The following is a 24,283-nucleotide window of genomic DNA, read 5'->3' as shown; positions in this document are numbered from 1 at the left end:
AAAATTACCATCTGTTTCGATTTATTTTTAAAAATTATAGAAATCTAGAATCGTGAAAAATTATAAGAGGCCACCCAGCCTTCCTCCTCTCTGGGAAAAATTTATTAATAACACTTATAACGTTATTTGGTCGAATTTAATTTACTGAAGGAATAAAATAACACTTCTCTTGAAATTTTAATATCTATGCAGGGTGTTCCAAAAAGATTGAATTGTGGTTTAACTGTTTAATTATTAGAGATAAGAGGGCAATATAAGTTGCAAAGTAGTTCAAAATAAGATACAAAATAAAAACACGTTAATAAAAAAAATCCTTTAATTTTCAAAAAGTTATACTTTTTAATTTTTTATGCGACCCTTCCAGACATATTCGTCAATTAGAAAGTTTTTCTTTCCCATTCAACAAGATCACTAGAAAAAAGCTCATAACTGTATCATTAAAACCAATGAATATGATACAGTAAAAAAAAAATGACTTATGCCATTTTTCGCATCACTTAAAAAGCTGTTTCTTCGGTTAAAATAGGAACCGTATACAAATTGATATTGGAAATTTTCAGATCAGAATTGCAGTAGTGGATGCTAAAAAAATCCCAGTTGCCCTTAAATAAAGTTTTAATATACAGAGATAAACAGTGGCGTGCATATGTAGTAGCGGGACGCATGCAGCCCTCAATTTCAGTTTATGTGGCTTCACAATTTTCACGTATAATTAAAAAATAATGCATACAAATAGATAGGCCTTTTATAAAATGCATTTTAAAAAGATCATGCGATTACTTTTTATTTTCTTGTACTATAAAAATGTAAACGGACAATAATGCGCAGCATACATTTAGAACTTAAAATGTTTCGAGCTTAGCATCTTGTGTGAAAAGCAATTAGAAACTTTCCAGTCAAACAATTTTATCTGAAGTCGATGTAAAATAATAAATTAAATACAGATCTCATAAGACAAATGAAAATCTGCAAATCTCGTTAACATTATTGTGTAAGTTTTATTTTCTCACAATTATACCATATCGTATTACTAATATTTACATTTATTAAAGATTTCACTGCTAATTAAAATTGAAATTAATAAAATTGTCAGTAAATTCATATAATACTAAAATATTAACATCGTTTAAAAATTTATAATTGCGTTTTTCAGTATTTATTATACATTATCATAATCACAATTTATTATAATATTTTGGCATGACTTCAAATACAGCAGCGTGCTTTCTCAAGTTCACTTCTATACTAAATTTTGAATTTTAAAAAATTTTTAGTGAGAGTAACACTGACATAATGGGGTAAATTTTTTTAAAATATCAGAAATATAACTGGGAAAACGCAATTCGCAAAGCATTCTCAAAATGTTTCCCGGTTTCCTAAACAGGCAAAAAGTGTTTTATTATGTAAATATTATCATACATATATTTTTATTTTATGTTATAATTTTTTTTTATTTTGGTAATATGGCCCCTATGCAGCGAGTTCAATTTTCTATTAAGTATAACTCACTTATATAATTGAAACTGTAGTTATACTCATAATTATATTAATAATTGCTGGTTTTTTTGAAATTCTGCTGTTGCATAAAGAATTTAAGTTTTTTTTAACTGACTAGATTTGTCTAGAGGGGTTGCATAAGAATCCGGGGAGTTAAACCGGGATTTAATCTTTTGGGAACACCCTATATATTAAAGTGATGTAAATATTACAGTATTTGACGAAGAATTAAAGCAATTCTTATTATTTAGAAAACACTTTAAAGAAAAATTCAGTAATTTAATCCGAGTGTGTAAAGCCGCGAAAGCGATATCATCAACATTTCCTCAAGTAAAAAGTTAAAATTCTTTTTGGCAGTGCTATTACCAAACTCGTCAGAAGTCACAAAAACTTTTGTAGGTATTCAATATCAAAAGAAATATTAAATGACATGGCACTTATTAATCAAGAGAGTAATTATTAAAAAAAATATCGCTAAGATGCCATAAATAACACTATGTGATTATGTTGCTATTGAAAAAAAAAGTCAGAGAAATTATCAAATTTTAAAATGCTATAACTGACAAATCGAAATCCATACAAAGTCCATACTTGTAATACTTTCAGATGGTCCCCAAGTGCTTCAACGTCACTCTCAACAAGCTTAAAAAGTCCCTGACAGTGGAATTGTAAGTTGTTAATTGACTAGTCAATGTTTTCCCTTCATGTGGTCATTATTCCCTTATCATCAAATGGAAATAATCAAGGACCCAAAGGATGATAGTAAGAAGATGTCATTATCGTTAAGCAAGGCTGGCGACTTTTAAACTGCACCCGTTATCAAGTCCGCGAAACATGCTTGAAGCAACATGTTTGTTAGATCAAAGTAGTTTTCATACTGCCCTATTTGATGTTTTAATTAATGAAAGATTGATCAACATTACCTCAAATGTCACTGAATTTACCAAAAATCAACTTGCGGAGTTCCAACCTCGAGATGATTCTAAAGGACTCTTAGAACACACAATCACATTCCTTGATGGCATTCCAAAAAGATGAAAGGCTTTAAAACTCCCGGAGGATTGCCACGTGCTCGTGAGATAGGAAAGGTAATTAATTCACTCAAAATATATTTATTCAGAAATCAGCTTAAATTGTCCAAACAAGAGGAAATAGAATTCATGATATTTGCTAGTTTGTTATGAAAGATTATATCAACATCTGGTTTCAAGTAGTATCTGCTTGTTTTACTCCAAAAAAAGATTTGCAGCTCTTGAAAAACTAAAAGAATATGAATGTATCGATTATAAAGTGTTCATGAGGAGCAATGAATTAGTTCCTTGGACATTGCGGTACTCGTGAGAGGGTCTTGTTGCTCTTACGCTTTTTGACATCCATTCCCACAAGAAACAAAAATGAAATGATTAATGCTTTAAAAACGGAAGATGATAAATTCATGAAATGGTCACGAGTTGGCTTAAATAGTCTTGAAAAAGGATGTATGAATTTGTGTCAACTAGAGTTATGAGAATTTTATTTCAATCTTGAATATACTATCAAATTTTCTGTAAGAAGGAGTGAAAAAATAGAATGAAGACGAATTCTACAAAAAATGCAAAGCTATAGTTGGTTTATTAAGAATGGTAAATGATGTATCAGAACTTGAAGTGTTTTCAAGAATTTTCGCATGGGAGAAAAGCACAAATACTAAAATATCGAAAATTATGTGTATATCTGTTTTTGAAATATTCACAAAGAAAAGTGCAAAAATAACGCCTTGTCACAATTGAATTTCAAATTTGAAAAGTAGAATTTTTTATTTGAATGAAGAATAGTTATGTTGTTGAAATACGAAATACATTGGATTATCAAAGTAACAATTCACACATAATGCATAATTATGAATTTTTAAACAAAATTCAAACATTAGATATATAATTTTAATATTTTATATCTCCAAATAAAGGAGTGAACACTGCATTTTGTATAGATGAAAATCAAATGCAGTTACAGATTTTGCTCTACAATTTGAATTTTTTTTTTTACTGCGATTTAAAAAGAAATGCTAATTTTTATTTATTTTATTGCTTCATCTCCAAATATGATGTTATATTATTTGAAATTAAGAGATGTAACCCAAGTAGAGTTAAAAATTAAATATATCTCAAGAACTACAGGAAAAATTGGATATACATATAGAAAAAGAAATTTCAAATAGAATTATTAAAATAATTTCAGCTTTCTTGATGGGTAAACACCGTGATATTTATTAAGTACATCAGTTAATTAGTTTTTCATTCTATATAAGCCTGTACCCTTGAGTTATTTTAATCCAGACTAGTTTTATGAATATGCGATGGTAAATACTCGAGTTATAAAAGTATCCTTTTTGTTGCTGTTTACATCTGTACCATTTTACTGCCTTTATATGTTCCTGCGTTCTTACGTTTGAATTCTACAACTGTTCTGGCTTCTTTAGAAGACAGAAAATAAGAATTATAGGTTTTACTAATCAAAAAGAAAACGCAAGGGATTGTAAAATATAGAAATACAATTCAAGGGCATATTTTTAAACCATTAAATAATTCAAAACATATCGTCACTAGGATACAGTCGTTTGTTGGTAATATATGGATTTACACAGAATTATGGATTTCTTCTTAAGAGGAAATTTCGTTGAAAATATAATCTGAACAAACTTTCGCAGCAGTATTTCAGATGCACGTTGGTAGCAATATTTACAATTCATGAACTCGATATCTTATTTTGAATAAATGAAAATTATTGAGTTATGAAGAATCAAGTCTTTGCAAATATAGCAAATGAGAATAGAGCACTAATTAAAATATTTGCTCTTTTTGCTGAATATGAATTTAAAGAAATACTTTTTAAAATTAAAAAATTACTTTCCAGTTAATCAAAGATAGCGAAGTCAGAATGCCGTATTCTATTTAATAAAACAATGAAAAACTGAATGAACTTCAGCATTTGGAATTATAATAAAAATTATTTGATGTTGTTTTCGGGCTGGAGATGGGAATTGAGAATAGTTCGGTGAATACCATTATAAAGATAATATTCTGACGGTGTATTAAACTTAACTTATTGATTAGAAAAGATATTTTCTAACTCAACTATTAGACAAGTTTGTATCCTTCTAATGGAATACTCTTATTAAAAATATATTTAAAGTGTTTTTTGGCTTAAAAAACTCTTTCTCAAGATCTTATTAATGCAGATTTTAAAAATAAATGTTTGAATAGTTAGTTGGGCAGTTTATTATGGACAATTTTACCGTCAGGGGTTTTTGGACGACTGCCTAGGTTTGCCATAATAATGAGGAGCTTATCCTTCAAAAGAAACTGTCATTTGTTCATATGACCTTCAACCTTCAGGTATGAAAGAAACTGAAAATTCAGAATTCGTTTATTTCTTTTGTCTATTTTCGTGTTTTTTAAAATGTTTTGAATAGGACTGAATGAATGCGCCTGACATTCATTGTGAATCTATCTGTGAATTTCATCTAACCAGTGGTGTAATGAGGGTGGGATAAGTAAGGAAAATGACTTGGGACGAAATTCAGGTCTCAACCAGTTGCATTTAGGAAAAAAGTAACTTCTATCCTCTAGGTTCTTTGAATTTTAATAGCTCTATTCAAGTGCGGGAATAACACAGAACACATTATTTCTATTTTCAAGAAGCATAGAAAATCAAGAAATATTTCCAGGTATTTGAAGGAACGTATTAAGCTCAGAAGGGGTTCTTAGATTTTGCCGATTTCTCCTAATTTTTTTTTCTTAATTTTGTTGATCCCCTTTTTCCTTTCTAAACAAAATATATGTATTATTTTTAATTTACTATTTATACAGGGTGTCTTAAGAAAATGAAACAAGTGTTTATTTAATTTTTGTAATTAGATACCTACTTTCAGTTGCAAAGTTTCATCAAATAAGGTTTCGTCAATAAGGTTTATGTAGAGAAAATTAATAAAAAGATACCAAATTAAATTTTTATATAACCCCATAGGAAAAAAAAGTGTCGTTGAAAGAAGTGCTTTTCTTACACTCGTCTATAAAGACACAAAGTTTTGTACTTCTATCTGTAAAAATTTTTGAAGTATTAAAAGGCAAATTTATTGACTCTTATAATTTTTATTGACCATTTATCCATATCTCTGACCAGCGTTAAAGCACGACTTTCACTGTAATTTTCAGGGTTAATACACCTACATATCACAAAGATTATTAAAAGGACAGAATCAAAAATTTACAATGCAATCTTCGAAATTTATACAAAGTTGCATTCTTTTAACAATATGTATATATATGCGATCCAATTTCTCATTTGTGACATAAAGACAGACTTTTTAATTTGTCGGCAAAGATTTACAGAAGTGTACTGCCATAAGCAGTTCATCCATCAGAGTAAGCTTAATACCAAACAAATTTCATTGAGCATATCGGTAATCATTCAGTATACTGTTATACAAAATGGGAGTAATCAATGAGCTTCTAAAAATGCCGCGTCACACTTTTATAGAAAATTGGCACAGATGATGAAATTCTTGCACGAAGAATGGATTTTACCGTTACAAAACTGATCGTTTTGAAGATTAATGTTTCTTTTTTCTTTAAAGCTACATTCATATATCCAAATTACATTTTTGAGAAAAGAAAAATGTGATTCTACCTAAAGACTGGCGCAAATTTAAAATTTTAGACAAATATTTGCTTATAACAGGTTTTCTGTATTGAATAAATTTGCATTTCTGAAATAAATATTTCCATCTAAATTCTAAAAATTATTCCTACTAAGCTTAAAAATAAGCATATCTCTATGCATTTTGTAGATAGAAACGCAAATCTTTGGGTTCGCATAGAAGAATACAAGAGAAATATTTTATTAATTGACATTTCGGCCCTATGGGAGACATTAAAAATTCTATTTTTTAAAACTTCTTATTATCAATTTCCATAGCACAGAAGTGAAAATGCTTTCATACAATTTTCCTCCTAATTGAATTAAATTTTATAATTTGAAGTATATGCTTAAAGCCAATATTTAGGGAGATAAAAGCTTGTTCCACTTCTTTAGGACACCCTGTATAAGCAGTTTTTAAGAAATAAATATAATGACAAATTTAAATTTTAAAAAACATTTAATTGCTTTTTATTTTTAAGATAATCGGTTTCAGTATTTTATTTTAAAAAATTAAACTTTTAAACAAACAAAGTAATTTTAAACAATTTGGTAAATCAAATAACAAAACATTTTTAAAGCATTTTAAATACACAAAGTTTGCTAATTACTCATCTGCATTCAAATATGAAGAGAATTCCTAAAAGTAATTTTCTGAAATTCAAACGGTACTTGATTTTAACATAAAATCATTTGAGTACTTCGCTTTTGGAAATTCCTAAAATTAATTTTCTGAAATTCAAATGGTACTTGATTTTAACATAAAATCATTTGAGTACTTCGCTTTTGGAAATTCCTAAAATTAATTTTCTGAAATTCAAACGGTACTTGATTTTAACATAAAATCATTTGAGTACTTCGCTTTTGGAAATTCCTAAAAGTAATTTTCTGAAATTCAAACGGTACTTGATTTTAACATAAAATCATTTGAGTACTTCGCTTTTGGAAATTCCTAAAATTAATTTTCTGAAATTCAAATGGTACTTGATTTTAACATAAAATCATTCGAGTACGTAGCTTTTCCAAATCACATTAATCCATAAATATTCAAATAAAATGAACTGAAATTTTTATTCCATTACATTTACATTACTTACGTGATGCTTATTAAAAGAACAGCATTTACTTAAGAGATTTTAATAACTTCTAAAGGGCTGCAGTGCCTAGGTGTTATGCTTCGAAACTCGATTCCACCAGAGATCCGTCGTGTATTCAGACATGTTGCACGTCAAATCTGACTCGTAGGCGAAACACCCCAGCACTGGAGAGGTTCGAAAGCTTCGAGAACGGATGCCTGCCCAAGTGCCGTCCCTACCATCCCACCGGAGATTAAAATTACGAACTACTTCCTAAAACAGCCCTGAAGTTGCTTTCAAACGTGATATTGATATAACACCACAATTTCTAAAACTATAGATATATTTTATAATGAAGCTTATAAGAGTCGTGGTTATTTTTCTTACATTAAATGTTGCAGTTTCTGTAATATAATATTAGTATATATAAATATTGTTTTTTCTGTACTGTTATTATGAGTGCTTGATAATTTATATTATTTTTCATGTGATATATTGTAGTATTTAGATGCAATTTATCATTTTCTAGATATACTTAGTTGTACATTTCATGAAATAATTTCGTTCAGTTTACAAAATAGAAGTATCTACAACAGTTAATTTGTTATTTAGTTGTATGATATAATTTGCTTAAAGGCATACTTTATAATTAGCTAAATAATGTATAACTACTGCAACTTACATTAAATTCATGCTTTATTAATGGTTAATAATCTTAATTAAGTCTCATCTTTAAAGAGTCTAATTCTGTCTGGTACTTTTATAAAACTTAAATGCAATGAAAATAATTCAGCCCAATACTGCAAACATTTTCCTTTTTTTTATAAATAAATGTTTAGTCCAAATAATTTGCATTTTTCAGTAATTTTCAAATTATTCTTTGCTTGTTTGTAGCAATTAAAACTTTCAACACAAAATAATTAAATGATTTCAATAATAAATTAAAGATGATTATCATTATCAAATTGATATAAGTAATTTGATGGAAGAACTCGCGGAATGCCGTAGCCGTCTTGTTTGTAACATATAATATTAGTTCAAAAATGTTTTATATATTATTATTTGGGCTCTAGGTATAAACTCGTTGTGTACCAACAAATATAGCACAGGGCATACAAACGTACGTCAATACTCAATTGATAGTGGATGGAAGTTTCAAATGGAAAAAATATAGATACAAATGCAAATCAAAAGGGGAAAAAACTAGAATATAAAATTAATAAGTAAGAAGTAATAATAGCAAGAATAAGAAAAGAAAAAAAGCAAGAACTAAAAAAAATACATACAAACAGAAAAAAATTGCTCTCACACAAACAGAAACATTCAGTAATTTAAATGGGTAGATAGATCCAGTAATTTAATGAGAAACGTTTAGAAACATCAAAATAAGGTATTCAAAACTACAAAAGCATAAAGCATAAATTTATATTATATATATTATATATACACACACACAATACACTCCCGAGCATCTGGCTGGTGACTTTCCGGCTTCCGTACTATCCGGCCTAGTTTTCTTTTAGCGTAATTAAATAAGGAAGGCAAGGCGTTGCAGAAGCAGTCATCTATTAATGGCTTTTCAAAAAACTAAAAACCGTTAGTTTTGATTCTTATCTTAGGGTTACCTTTTCATATGAGTGTAACGATTTATCAGTGAAGTATAAAATCAGTTTGAGTCAATTTTCTTAAGAACCAAGTCTACGATTTACTTTAACGTTTTGTTTATTTTTTCTGCCTTTAAGTTAGGCATTACAGAATTTGTGTTAAAATGTGGACAGTTTATATCCTTTAGCTTACTTTTTCTCCAATAAATTCTTGAAATGAGCAGTGCAGTATATAAACTACTAGTACAAAGTCTTCTATTTTAACTCGACATGTTACCGGCAACTGCTTCTATGATTAACCGGGCAGCAGCCTCGTTCACATTCTACATGGCTTAAGATAAATGGAGGGCTTAGTACTCAATAAGATGGAAGAAAATACGTATTACGTAATACGTTTGGTATAAAAATTTTGTCTTCTGGTATTGGTGGATAAAGAAATGAGTTCGTAGAACTCCGGCCTATCCGACTTTCTTGTTATCCGATCTGTTGTTCCGCAGCATTAGGCCGGATACTTAGTAGTGTAATATATATATATATATATATATATATATATATATACACAAAAGTATTAAAATCATGTTAATAGGAAAATCAAATATATATATATATAAAGCAAACGCATAGAAGCGGAGTCTAAATAATACTGAAACAAATACTATTAATGTATATACATAACTGATGTAAAGGAGGATTTACTATAAACAAAGACAGAAAAGGGAGGGGGTCATGTGATATTGCTCTTTAGAAGATAATTATACTTCTTTCAGAAATTCAAGTGGCAAGTACTTAGCATCCTGGAATACTACACTGCAGCATATATTATTATTCGGCTAAATCACAATTTTTATATTAGCTATCTGTATCATAACATTTTTACTGAGAAATATACATATACAGTTTATAAAAAGTAGAAAGGAAAGGGCACACATTTGACATAAGTACAAACCTTACGGCTCTGAAGAATTTGATATCGACACTTTGAACACCATTTCATACAGGTACGCTTCTGATTTAATGCGTTGAAATCTGACGGCAATCAACTGGCCATGTCGAGTTGATAACCGAATCGTTCGTCCCCGTTTTGTGAAAATTAGTAAAAAATGTACATTAATCCTGGTGAGATGTAATCAACATCATGAACTCATTTATTTGTAATTACCAACAACTTTTTCCCCTTTGTTAACTAAACTCAGTAAAATCTGATAAAAATTCACATTTTCTCACACCCTGTTAAAAGTAGTACCATATAGACACCTTTACCTAAAATTATGCTTAACATGCATCCACAGTAAAATTAAATGATCAGTTAACTAGCATCAAATGCAAGAAGTTATATTATCTGATTCAAATATATCATCTGTTTGCGGAAATCTCAATTATTTTTGTATTAACCTAATGATCATTAAATGATATTCGTAAAGTTCAAATGGAAGCCACAGAGTAAAATGGTTGTAGAGCCCATTTCAAACACTTTTAAAAACAAAACAATTTCAAATAATTTTATAAATATAATGTCATAAATGATGGTGTGAGAGTTCCATTTACTTTTAACTAACGTTACTTAAAGTAAAAATATGTCGAATTATTTAAAATACTTTATTTTCTTGCTTTAGAAACTCGTCTTTAGTTTTGCTTCCAGTTTCTAATTACAGCTTGTCTTCATCCATAGATTTCACAGTGAATAATCCGTCCTTTCTATTCTAATAGCTTTAAATTTCTGGAACTGCCCTCAAACGTCTGCTTCCTTCTTAAGACCATGCTTAAGTAAAAGAGAAATTTAATTTCTCTTCGAAAGGAAGAAATTTAATTTTGGTAATTTACTTCATTTTAGCTTTAACTGGTCTCAAGAAATCTGAAAGCAAATAGCAAGAAAATCAATTCTTTTTACATCGCATTATTTTTTAACTAAGAAGTTTTTAAGAAATTGGATTAAAGTAGGTGACAACGTTTAAAAGCCGAATTTTGGCAAAAATATCGAATATTTTCTACTTAATATTTTTACTCTTTAAATAGTTTTCTTTAAAAAACCGCTTATATTTCTCACTGCGCTCATTCTTTGGGCAGTTACATTGGTTTTCATATATTTGAAAAAATTGCATTTTAATGTTATTTAGTATTTTTAATGATAATAAATAATTCTGAAGATTTTATATATAGTAAAAGATAAAAAAATTAAAGTATTGAATTTCCTTTAAAATTTTAAAAATAGTAAATTTTGTAAGGTTCTAAATATGGTAAAATCTTACGAATAAGCCCTTAAATTAAAGCCAATGCATATTTTTTGCTCAAATTTGATATAATAATTTCTTAATATACTTAGTAGTTCGTAAACTACAGAATAAGCATTCTGTTTATTAAAAAATATTTTACAATCGTTTTAACGTTTAATAAAGTGAGAAAAATGAAAATGTTATTTTATTTACCCATTGAATCCCAGGATTTATAAATTGTATATAACTACAGCTTATTTTCTTAGTTCAGCAGCTAATATATTTTTGTAAGTTTTCTTCACGATTTTGAGTAGATCAGTTGATATATTTCTTAAACTAAAAGGGGTTTCGATGTATATTTCTTTTTTAGCATATACATCTGCCAATTTTCAAAACACTAGACTTTTAACAAATATATTTTTGATCCTTTTTGTTTTTTCAATTTACTTTATGCAAACATTCAAAAATGTAAATATTTTTATGACTTTTTCAAAAAAAAAAAATCACCCCGAACGTAGTCACATATCCTAAATGCAATAGTGATTCGCTTGAATCAAAATATTCGGAAATAATTTTTTACTTAATATGAAATCTGTTTCCAATTTCCTTCAGAAATGAACTGCTTCCTTTCAAAACACTTCCGTCTCTCTCTTTTGACCTCTTTTGGGATGAAGCAGAATCTCCCTCTTTCTCCCAAATATCGTGTGGATATGAACAATGACCGTTCGCTTCTCGTAGAAAGGTGAAGGTCTCTGTTTCTTCCGGGATCTAACCGGTCGAGTCACTTTTTTTAGCGGTCAGACGAAGTTTGAGCGTGACCTGTATCTCTAGCTCCCGGCGCACCGCCAATTCTAATGACGCATTTAATAGGATCGTGCTTAGGAATACAAATGCGAGTGATCAATATCCTACAAGTTCAAACCAATTGGACTGTTCCCCTTTCAATCGAATTTCTTTCAGAGAGTAAAAGAACGATTTCTTTCATAACTTGCTCTCTTGGGACCCATTACTTTTTTTTACATATAATATTAATTTGAAAGAACACAATTACACTTTTATAAAGAAATTATTTTGAAATTCCTTTCAAAGTAACATGACTATGAGAATTTTCTTTATTTAAAATCATAATATGAAACTCAATTACAGTTAATACACATTTCGTGCACCTGATAACTAGAAAGTGCCAAATAATATTATTTTTAAACTACCATTTTGCAATTTTTTATAAATATGCTTAAGAAATATACTTTCAAAAAATTAATGTAAGGTGAAATTATGTAAGTTAATAGCATTAATTATTTCATAAAAATTTTGCCACTAATTCGTCAATCACTACTGTCTTTAAAAAAACTGCTTACTTCAATCTGAAAGCGTAATATTCGAATAATTTTTGATTATTTATCATTAAATTATTCAAAATTAAGTTTCAAAAATACAAATTTTGCAAACATTACAAGTATGCACTAGAATCTGTCTAACACTGTTATTTTGCTAAAGATTATATATATATATATATATATATATATATATATATATATATATATATTCAAGCTTATCTAGCAAAAACTGATCGAGAATTAGATGGCTTAAACTAAGGAGAAAATGTTTATAAAAATACTTTAAAATCTGAATAAATAATATTGGTACTAAATTTCAGAAATTATATTGAATTTAAAAACAAGTTAAGTTTGGTAAAATATTTGAAATCAATCTTTCGGACTTATTAAACTCAAAAAAAAAAGATTAAGTAATATCAATATAATTTCATTGTCCTTTTGGATTCCTCCAATTTATTTCAAATTTCAAAACTGATATGGATATGTTTTTTGTAATATCCCCATTTAGATGTTTGTATCTGGAATACTTAAAATTCTAAGACTATTATTTTCATTTTTTATTAGAATTGATAACTTATTCATTGACATTTTTAATATGTTTCTAACACTTGAATTAACACAGATGAAAAGGATAATAAATGAATTTCATGGTATGAAATTTTGAAAAAAAACTTAATTGAGACTTAACCCTTCTTAGCATAATTTTTGTGTGTGTGTGTGTGTGTGTGATATAAATCAGAGTGATATTATTCATGCTCTAGATTAAAGGGAAAAGGTTTTAAAAAATCCTAGTATAAATATATAATAATTTAAAAACTGTATGATAGAAATATCCATCATCATGCAAATTTACATGTTAAGCTCAGTCCAAAATCTTCAGTGTCCCTCTCTTCTAAATTCCCCACCCATTATCGCTTTTATTAGTAAAAAAAAATCTCAGATTAGTTATAAAAAATATTCAAGAAATCGCACGTTTCTTCCAACCACAACAAACAGAGAAATGACAAGTTCAAAGCCTCAATAATGATTGTGACATTTGATTTTTCTTTTTTTGACAGCTGCGTTCCTCATAACGCAATAGTCGTGAAAAAAGTTGCCAGCAGCAACCAATTTACAGTACCTCTGTTTTGAGTACAATTCTTTATTCACTAAATGTTATGTTGGAAATTTCCATCACCATGCAAAGAAGAGTTAAAGAAAGATGACGGTGGAATTAAAAGTTAATGGAAAAGAAAACGAATATCACTTGCAATATGCTCATTTCATTCAATAGCAAATACATACGTTATCTCAGAATTATTGAATCTCTTCCCAAACAAAGTTTTTGATCCCTATGAGCTTGGAAAAAAATATTTGCATAAATTTCATGAACAAAGCAATTTTCATGACCATGAAAATATGGTTGTAGATATTATCAGCCCAACCAAATGATTATTTGCCATTCCAAATCCCCAAACACCTGGTCAGGTCACATGACTGAGTCCAAGGGGAGGGATCAGATTCTCATCCTATATAAGAAAGCTGTTGAGTTTCGACGAGCTCTGATTCGTTTTCTGAAAAAACCAGTCACCATCCAAGTTCAAGGATCCGCTAGCGTATTGACCTTATTTTTGGACTAGCAAGCATCTGGTAAGTGGAATGGTTGTTTTTTCATGTTCCGTCGTTTGACATTTCAGTTGAATTTGTTCACTTAGGTTAGAAATAGTGTTTTTTACTAAGAAAATACTGAAAGTTCTTATGATAAAATAGTGATAAATGTTACCTATTTGTTTATTTTCTATCACTCTTTGTAAAAAATTCGGGCATTTAAATACTATAATTTATTTAATGCTATTTTAAATGCTATAATATGCCTTTATTTGCTTATAAGATTGATCTGAATGAACAATCAACAGGCTTATGTCCAATCTTTCAAATAAAATTCCTTTATGTAAATTCCTTTTGTAGGCAAGCTTAATTTCCTTCTATAGTTTGTATCCATTTCAAAATCATTTATTTTACAAATAAGATAGTTATAGAAGGAAAAGCTTGTTCAAATAATCAAAATTACATGAAATGAACATTGCATATAATAAGGATGTCAGAACGGATTGAGGCTGAAATTGTTTCTTACGCATCGAATGAAATGATGCAGAAATATGAATAGGATTTCGTACAAAATCAAATGCTCCCGAACTTAAAATTTTAAAACAAAAATACCTTTATTATGATGTTCTAATAAAATTTTGTTTTGTGATGAAACAATCTTATAAAAGCATCATTTGTTTGTTCTCAAATTTGTCATGTAGAAAATAAATGTTTGCAAGGGAATGTGATGAAGAAAATACAAAAAAGAAAGAAAAACATAGGAATACATTTATGAAATGCAACAGCAATCATTTTCAAATCAGATTTTAAGTAATAATAATAACTTAAATAATGCTTTGGATTTCTTTAAATTTTTATTAAATGAAAAAATAATTATTGTTTTTAAAAAACACTTTTCGTGGGAAAAATATTTTCAGCTCTTTAATTTTGATAGTTAATAGACAGAATTTCACATTTTCGCTACAGTGCGATAGCACTAAAAAGTAATGAAAACATGTATTTTCTTTTAGAAAAGGAATGGGATTTTATCTGCGAGTCTTAGTGGCTGTTGTTTTGATTGGATGTCACTGTCATGCGCAGCGGCCGCCTGGCATCGGTAAGTAAACTGGAGTTCCTTGCCCTTATTTTTCAATTACTGTTGTTATTTATTTTGGATAGCTTAAACATCACTCATTTCAAAAGGTTCTATTCAAGATTTTATATTATATTATATATATATATATATATATATATATATATATATATATATATATTTAATACTTTCAAGATAAAAATTTCTTCCATTCATTCTTCCAGCAGATTTCATTTTATATATGTTTAAAATATAAACATATTTTAACAGATGCCTGACCGAGAAGAAGAAATTTCGAAATTTACATGAAATAATTTGATTTATTTCAGTACGGAGGCATAATTAAAGTACAAGGATGATCAAAAGACGTCTTTCCACATAGTGACACAAAAGCAGAAGAGACCGAAATTTTTCCCTTCCGTGGTTTTATTATGATATTTTGATAGGGATTTCTTTGACATGTGTAGTCTGAGGAAATGGAAATTTAGGTACCTTTAAAAGAAGGCTGCAAGCATTAAAGACTCTTCTCCTTTAGCGTGAGAGAATGCTGAAGTGAGCAGTTTTATAGAGCGCGTGTCGAATTAAATAAATAAAAAGCGGGAATTAGATCAGGAGATAAAAGAATATTTTAAAATGAAGTTAATATGAGCTAAATTAAGAATAAAATTAGGCACTTAATTAAGTTTTAAATTAGATTTTAAAATATATACATTATATTTCTATTTCAAAATGAATCTTCTTAGTTTCGACTTCATTTGAAATCTTAGGTCTTTAATAAAAATGAAAAATTTGGACTTTTTTTACATCATTTGATGTAGAAAATAATTTATCCAAAATCTATTCGAAATCTAAAAACGTCTGTAGATTTGACAACCTTTGATTTTTCATAGTATATAAAATATGAAGAAATTTCTAATTTTATGCAATTAGTTAAATTATTAAGAGGTTGTTTCCTTCAATAATGAAATTTTGAAAAAGAGAAAAAAAATTAATGATTTCCCAGAGAAACCGGGGAGTAAATACAAAACCAAAATGAGAACAATGAAACAAAGCCTGAAAAACATCCATTTTTCCAGGAGTGGGAGTTGTTAATGGATATTTGGGCGCTTTCCCAAACGTCGCACGTGATTGTGCTATATCAGAACACATATTAGATGCTAGGTCAATGACCTTTTAATAAGCAGACGTGCTCAACGTTAGAATTATTCTGTTCTTCTGACATTATAAGTCTAAAAGTGTGTGTATTGATTTGCGTGGGAGCGTCGCAGAGGAAACCAGCGTTCTAAGCAGACTGAATCTCTTTTTGCAAAATTCGAAAATTCGTTTATGTATAAGTAATATTTTTTCCAGTAATAATGGGAAAACATTTCTCTCTAAGGAAAGGAAGATGACTTTTAGAGCAGTATCATTCTGAAAAACGTTTCTCAGCTAATGCTTTACATATATTTAGGAAACGATGTAGGAAAAATCTAGAAGTATTTTGAAAAGTGAGGTCTAACACATTGCAGTGAGATAATAGAAGTGAAATAACTATTATTCCCTGTGAAATATATGAGGAATAATTACCTCTTCGTGTTAATTTCTAAATGTACAAATTTATTTTTATGGACATTAAAGAAAGCTTCCATAATGTTTACATTATTGTCATATTTTTTTAAAACCTTTTCAAATGCTTATATTTAAATCACATTTGTAAAAAGACAATTTTGTAATCAATTTTTCATGATATACTGGAGCTTTGTATATTTTCGTATTCTTGGTGGCAATGCATCATTTCATTTCTTAAAACTTTTTAATTGATAATCAATAAATATAGATAAATTTTGGTTCCATACCGGTGTTGCCACCGGGAAATGACTTTGAGAAAAAAACCGATTCCTAGTTTGCCTAATATTTATAATAATGAATTATAATTTTAGGTCTAAAATGTAGAACATAGTAAAAATAAATGTGAAATTATCCAAGATTATTTCTGAAATTATTCTTTTTCATTTGGACGTTTTGTAACATTCTAATTTATTCTTAAACACTGAAAAAACGTCAAGATTTTTGATTTTTCTCAGTTTACCAAACACCTACGGAATCAAAACATTAATCAAACATGTGACACCCCTTTATATCTCTTACCGTCAAGTTTTGCAAATTGTTCTCTGAAATATTCTAAAAACTATGATATTTCTCACCCTTAAAATGTTTTAGAATTGATAAACTTGAACTAAATACAGCATAATGAAATTAATTTGAAGTATTTTTTAACTCAAATGACATTTTCTTGCATATGTCAGTTAGAGTTTCAGGTTTTCACCATTATTTTCCCCCCTTGTTTTTCAAAAAGAGTTTTACAATAGTACGAGTAATTTAATTTTCAATTTGATGATTTCTACTATAATACAACTCAGATCATGATGTCACAATAAGAGATTAATTACTGTTTACGATTTCCTCCTTGCCTATAAGTGTTTTTGTTTTGCTTTGATTGTCTCGACTTTTTAATAGCTTTGACCTGTTCTTATAACGAAAACAACTCGTCATTTTTCATTCTTATCTTTTTTTAGGAAGCATTTTTGACCTTGTCCGACCCACTAACTCAGCCTGCACAGGTGATTCAGGAGATAAGGGTAGTTGTCTTACCAGTCGAGACTGTGCTGAAAGAGGAGGTCATAGCATTGGAGTGTGCGCTAACGGACTTGCTCAATGTTGTTATTGTGAGTGCTGCCATCTACATGAATTTTATATAAATAATAATCATCATGCTGAAAATGCGATTTAGAACTTAGTGTTCCTGTAATTATAGGTTTCATTTGATTTAATTCCAAAGATTTATTTAATAGATAGATTTTATTTTATTTAAAAAAATTCACAATAATGTTTACCACGCATAGATATGATCACAATATTTTAAAGAATAATGGTTGGAAAGTAGCATAGTACAGTTCAATATTGTTAATTTCCCTTAAGTATATGCTTAATATCATTAATGTTCACGGTAAAGTAACTGATTATTTCGACTGTTTATTAAATTTTTGCCATGCCTCTCAACTTAAATCCTAAATGTAGATTCGTCTCAGGCAAGCCATTTGACTATAAAATACGGTTTCTGATTATATGAAAGTTAATTTAAATATCTAAAATGAAAATGGTTGTCATATTTAACTTTTTCGTTTGCTCTTGATTCAGCTTTCGTTTACAATATAATAAATTTTTCCTTAAGAAATAGTTAAGATCATCTAAATAATAATATCATAAACTAATATTAACAATATCCTAAACAAATACTTTAAAATACAAAAAAAAACCTTTAAACAAATACAAATACAAAAAAAGTTACATCCACTCCTTCCGAAAGCACACAGCGTTTATTGAATGTCCTGAACGCAGCCAGAGCAATGAGACGAGAACTACGGTTGAGTCTTAATGGCTATCAATGATCTCGGAACAATACCTCCCGTAGGAGGCACGTCCCATCATATACAGGAAGTAATTGCGCTCTATACCGTTACTATTCCCATCGGAATACCGAGAACCAACCACTATACCAGAAGCTTCTCATTCTCATATCTAGGGATGTTTCCCCGTGGGAGGAGGTGCCTTACAAGTATAAAGGAGAATAAATTATTTCATTTCTAAATTATATGACTAGTTAAAAAGAAGCATTATTTATGAAATTCTTTAAACACAACTGATAATTCAGTATCTACTTGCCGAAATAAAAAAAAATCATAAAATTTCAACTTTATGACATAAATCATTTTTTTTATCAAATATGAAATATATTGTCCTAAATTACAAATAAAGTTAACTGAAGAAAACATAGTAAAACTGAATACTAAAAAGCTTTTAGATGTAGGAAAAATAGAATTGACTTATTTATAGAGGTTCATAAATTGTAGAATAAGTAAATCTATGCAGAAATTTAAGTACTATTATGGTTCAACTTCTTTACTTTTTCATTAGTTTTTCAAGAATTTTAAATTTCAAAATCCAAAAAAATAAGAAAAATTTATATTATTTATAATTTATGCGTGGAATTTTGTACTTGACAAGGAAAGTATTCTTATCTGCTTTCTTTTCAGTCAAATTCACTTGCGGTGGTGTTACAAGCAGGAATGAGACTGTCTTCGTGAATCCAAGTTACCCCCAGGGAGAAAATGGTACCGACACATGTCAGGTAACTGTCGAAAAACAGCCGAACGTGTGTCAACTCAGACTCGATTTCGAAGAGTTTAGCCTTGCCCAGCCCGACATCTTGGGTCTTTGCACTAAGGATTCATTCATGGTCAGAACCACTGTAGGAGAAAGACTGCCAATTCTTTGTGGAGAAAATCGTGGGCAACACCGTAAGTTAACAGAGTAGATTCCTTTTTCATATCATTCTGCCATTTTTATTCTTAAAAATTGTAAATTAGACATTTTTATCAGTATGCAAAAAGAAAAGAATCAGAAATTGTGTGATGCTGATGGGTAGAAGAATCAGAAATTGTGTAATGCTGATGGGTAGAAGAATCAGAAATTGTGTAATGCTGATGGGTAGAAGAATCAGAAATTGTGCAACGCTGATGGGTAGAAGAAACAGATAATTTTGATAAATCAAGAGTTTCTTCTTCACATACCATTTCAATCACTTTTTAAGTACATAATCATTCTTCGCAATTCACTTTTTTTTTTCCCGTTTTTCATAATTTATCCGAGTCTTGATTGAAACATTTCCTTGCAGAATGATTGGATTATTATTACTTAGAGTTTGTCCACGCAAATAAACAGTTTTAAATCTTTAGTACTTCAAATTTAGAAATTTTAGTAAATCAAAGCGCAGTAAAACTTTACAAATAATTTATGAAATAATATTATGATCAATATTTAGGATAATGATCTCCATCACTCTTCAGTATTAAAATTTAATCGTATTTAAAACTTGATTAAAATTATTCAGTAGAAGATCCTTGTCATTAAATAATTAGAGAAAAACTACAAACTTCGAGTGGTTGAAATGCAGTACATGAGACAAGTTTGTATTCTCAGCAGGAAAAGTAACAATAAGAAAGCTATATCGCTTGTATTACTAATTTAAAAGCTATACTATTACAATTCCTCCCACGATATATCATATTAATAATTCCACTTCCGACTATATTATTATTATCTATAAATGTTGGCAATTATAAATATTTATAATTTATAATTGTTGAGATTTACTTAAACTAGGAAAGAAAAATGTAGATGAGAAATAGGTAAAATAAGAATGTGATTTTAGATATTTATATAAAATAGCAGATGTATGCTGAAACAGGTGAAAGAAAACGTAAAAAGGAAGTGGGAAAATAATAGTTTTTTTTTTTTTTTGAATCATTATTACTTATGAAATGAATAATATTTTCTCATACTAGTGAAAGAAATTGTAATCTAGATATGTCAAAATGACAGACTTGGGGAATTGTCAAATGTTATGTAAATACCCTGATTTAAATGAAATCCTCATACTAAGCCATTCAAAAACCGAATTCATCAGTAAAAGATATTTGTTCTTCATCATTTAAGGATCTAGTATAAATTCTAATGAGTAGATCCTCTTAAATCCAATTTTGTTCCCAAAGTCGTCGTTCAGTTATAAATATTGTTTGCATAGCAATTTTATTCCCAATTACTATTTCATTGAATTTGAACAAGGAACTGATAACAGTGTATTTCTATTCCCAGTGTATATTGACATGGGACGTGGTTCAGGAAATCCCGTCGTCTTGAGTGTCGTAAGTAATGGTGACAGAATGACTCGCAAATGGAAAATTAAGATTTCTATGGTTGAATGCAACAGCATGGATATGGGTAAATAAATGTCTTATCTATCTTTCTGTCATAATTGTATTCTTGAAGTCAAAACTGATCCTGTCTTTTGGAACAGCTCCTCCTGGATGTTTGCAGTATTATCGTAGTCCCAGCGAGACGGTGCGAAGTTTCAATTTCGGAAGTCCAATCGAAAGCCGAGTTCGCTATTTGAGCAATCTCCGGTATACCGTTTGCTTAAGAGTGGAGGAAAATTTCTGCTCCATCAAATGGGAAACTGAAAAGGCCGACTCTTTCAGCTGGGGTCTTCCATCCGACGCCGGAGCCTCCGGCAGCGCCTGCAATGATGACGATTTCGTCACAATTGACCAAGGTTCTCTGGACGGATACGGCGCGGGAGAAGATAGATTCTGTGGAACAAGTTTGTTGGACAGAAATACTGTGATATGTAAGAAACAATTTTTTTTCTTAAATTTAATGAAATCAATGAATGTCTTCTAAATATGTAATTAAATGTTGCTCTGAATGGTACATTTTCAGCTCATTTAATATCATATTCTGTGTTTATTTGCCATAAAACATTTTTAAATAGAAAATGCGTTATTCTGACTATTGGAATACAAAGAAATGATGATGTTTGAAACATTTCCATTTAATTACTGTGAGATATTAAATGCATTCGAAAAGAAATTTTTAAGCCTAAAAATAAACTGAGGTCTTTTAAGCATAAAGGCTTTTTTTTTAATATAATGATTTTATATATTTATTCATTAATAAAAATAAATTAATGTCACTTAAGTAAAACTAATTTAGTACAAAATAAATTTAAAAAGTGGAAACGCCAATTCAAATTAAGGTATTTTAATAACGAGAAAAGACACAATGATGCAAGTGTAAATTGAAATGGATAAAAAAAAAATTAGGTAGAGGTTAAGAATTATTATAAAAAATCCAAAATTATATCAGTTCTAATGAAAGACCTAAATTATATTGGCCGTAATAAATATGACAGAAAAAATAGCAAATTCTTTCAATCAACAAAATTATTCATAGAATAAGAATAGCAATGGCATGATGCGGCATTAATACAGAATTTGAAATGACGTAGTTGACTTGTTGTTAAGCATGAATTGACCCCATTTTCTTTCAGATTATTTAAATTTAAAATCAAGTATATTTCAAAACAATCATCTAGAATCTGTACAAATAGAATTGAACGTTGCAACGCTTTCTAACTTTTTCCAAGAATGCTTTTCATACATTTGTCGTTCAAGTTTACTTTTAAAAAAATCAGAGAAATTTTGTTTGCAATTGAATGTATGTATAAATTTGCATGCATTTAAATGTTTCTGTTCTATGGGTTATCCATATTTATAAAAAAAAATACAAAAGCAGCTGAAAGGATAAAATACTAAGCGTTTAATTACATCAAGAGCGATTCTGCTCGGTATGATGCATCATTAGCTATATAAGTCAGCTTAAAAGTTTGACCTTAATTAACATAGAATATTTTTTTTTCAGCTCGCAGCAAACCGTTTTTATTAAAAGTTCGCAGTAACAGCAACGCCAGAGAAAATGCCGAAGCTTCTCAAAGTGGTTTCTCATTACGATACATACAGCTGCCTTGCATGATATGAGCTGGACTCATACAATAGTAAGTTATAACTTCATTTTTGTATTCACTAAATTAAAATAGATATGAGAAGTAGTATGCTCCTATAAGCAAAAATTTGTCGTTTTTGATTGGATGAATCCTGTTTGATAATCTAACGAGGTTTCCTAACAAAATCTTAAATTTTCTTTCACCTTGAGTGCTGATTCCGTGGTGAAAGAAAATTTAAGATAATGTTATAAAAGAGCACTTTTTAATCAACAATGAGTAAAGAGAATACAGAAAGTTAGAAAAAACAGTCATGTAAAACCCTATACTTATTTCACTATTCAATAATATTTTTTTCATTCGGACCTAAATTTTTCTTGTTCATTTGAGCTTTATTAGATTAGACTTTGACATACATAATATATAATAATTTTAAAGTAATTGAAATTGCCAATTAGATGCATGAAGCTTCTATGAATATTATTATTAACTGTCAGAGATTTCTGAAATGCTGGACAGAATTTATTAAACAAGTTTTAATAATCTGACTGGAGTCATCATAACAAATAAAAGATCAAACGATTCTACTCTCGAAGCAGTTGTTTTTAGCCTACAAAATTGTATTTCATATTTTGAATTCATCAATAGACGCTAAAAATGACAGAATTTGCTAGTTTTCATTATAGGCACCAAAAGCGAGTAATTTTCATGTTTTGAAATGAACCCGTAAACAAATTCGGAAATTCAAACAATACCTAATATATGAAAGTACGTTGAAAGCATTGAACTTTCAAAGTTAAATGAGAATTCCTTTGAGGCTTTTGCTGACTTTATATCGCTATTTTTTATTTATTTATTTATTTTTTGAAATTGGATGTATTTTCTTTTACTTAAATAAAAAGAATGTATTAAGAAAAGCCACGCTGCTGCTCATCACTTTTATTCGAGAACTGTAGAATTTAATAAAATTAAATGCTTTTATAACATAAAATGAATTCCTTAGTTAGCATGGATTGCAGTAAATTACTGCTAAATTTTCCTTATTGTAAGACTTCTTTTTTCTCTTTCTTAGAAAGCTGTGTATACAAAAGAGAAAAAGGAAATACTTCTTCATGCACATGAAAATAGAAAAAAAAATTGTGTTCTTGTAGAATGTCATTTCTGTAAATGTGTTATTTATTTATTTATCTCATTTCTATGAGCTCTTGCATCCTCCATGCCGCTGTATTCGAGACAATATAAATTATTGAATAAAATTATTTTATTCCAAAATTTTTGTTGAATTATTCTGAATCTATTATATTATTGTCAAGTCTGAGTCAATTTATTTAGTCAGTATCTGAGCAGATTATATTGTTTTTATCAGTTGTATTCGTCTCACCATTGAAATACAAATAAACGCTATAGCATTTAAATCATATATTCTAATTATTATGAAAGTTCAATTATAGGGGTGTTTCTTGAATCACAAAATAATTCAGATATTAACTAAATCTTGAGAAATTCCTCGCTATGTTGAAAAGATTTTCATACTTACGGGACGTTTTTCTCTCTACTTAAGAAACAGTCCAATTACAAAAGCCTTAATAATTCCCCTTTTGATGGTAATCGATCATTTTATTCAATTATCTCTTTGAAACTAATATGTATGTTGTCTGCTCATAATTTTATTCTGCTTTACGTTTGAATCACCCCATATTTCATAGCTATATATACTATTAATTAGAATGACAATATTAGGAAATCGAAAGGGATCAAACATCTCATCTTCCAATGACTTGGAAAAGATGAAAATGCTTTGTCTGAAAACAAGCATAATTAATTATTTCGAATAAAAGTTATTGT

The 24,283-nt window shown here is 28.9% G+C and overlaps 2 protein-coding genes across 2 annotated transcripts in view; one reads left to right on the top strand and one right to left on the bottom strand.

The window, feature by feature from the left end:
- The window catches only part of LOC129960784 (uncharacterized), a 46,747-nt gene extending 34,897 nt beyond the window's left edge, over nt 1-11,850 (bottom strand). The window contains exon 1 of the mRNA XM_056074427.1: nt 11,645-11,850. The gene's annotated coding sequence lies outside the window, so the exon portion shown is untranslated. The remainder of the gene's footprint in view (nt 1-11,644) is intronic.
- Nucleotides 11,851-13,924: 2,074 nt separating this feature from the next.
- On the top strand, nt 13,925-23,710 carry LOC129960786 (uncharacterized). Its single transcript, XM_056074428.1, has 8 exons — nt 13,925-14,030; nt 14,999-15,084; nt 17,616-17,765; nt 19,134-19,397; nt 20,755-20,880; nt 20,957-21,286; nt 22,360-22,492; nt 23,511-23,710. Exons 2-7 carry the CDS (start codon nt 15,006-15,008, stop codon nt 22,473-22,475), a joined length of 1,065 nt encoding a protein of 354 aa, XP_055930403.1. The 5' UTR covers nt 13,925-14,030; nt 14,999-15,005; the 3' UTR covers nt 22,476-22,492; nt 23,511-23,710.
- The last annotated feature ends 573 nt before the right edge of the window (nt 23,711-24,283 follow it).

Source organism: Argiope bruennichi, chromosome X2 (assembly GCF_947563725.1).
Source record: "Argiope bruennichi chromosome X2, qqArgBrue1.1, whole genome shotgun sequence".
Classification (NCBI taxonomy): domain Eukaryota; kingdom Metazoa; phylum Arthropoda; class Arachnida; order Araneae; family Araneidae; genus Argiope; species Argiope bruennichi.
Note: the sequence above shows the minus strand (reverse complement) of the source record. Positions and strands in the feature narration are given on the sequence as shown.

Bases quoted from the DNA above. Each gene is read 5' to 3' on its own strand.
- LOC129960786 (XM_056074428.1), top strand. From the start codon at position 15,006: ATGGGATTTTATCTGCGAGTCTTAGTGGCTGTTGTTTTGATTGGATGT. The intron at 19,398-20,754 runs GTAAGTTAACAG...TTCTATTCCCAG, and splicing joins AGAAAATCGTGGGCAACACC to TGTATATTGACATGGGACGT. The intron at 20,881-20,956 runs GTAAATAAATGT...CTTTTGGAACAG, and splicing joins ATGCAACAGCATGGATATGG to CTCCTCCTGGATGTTTGCAG.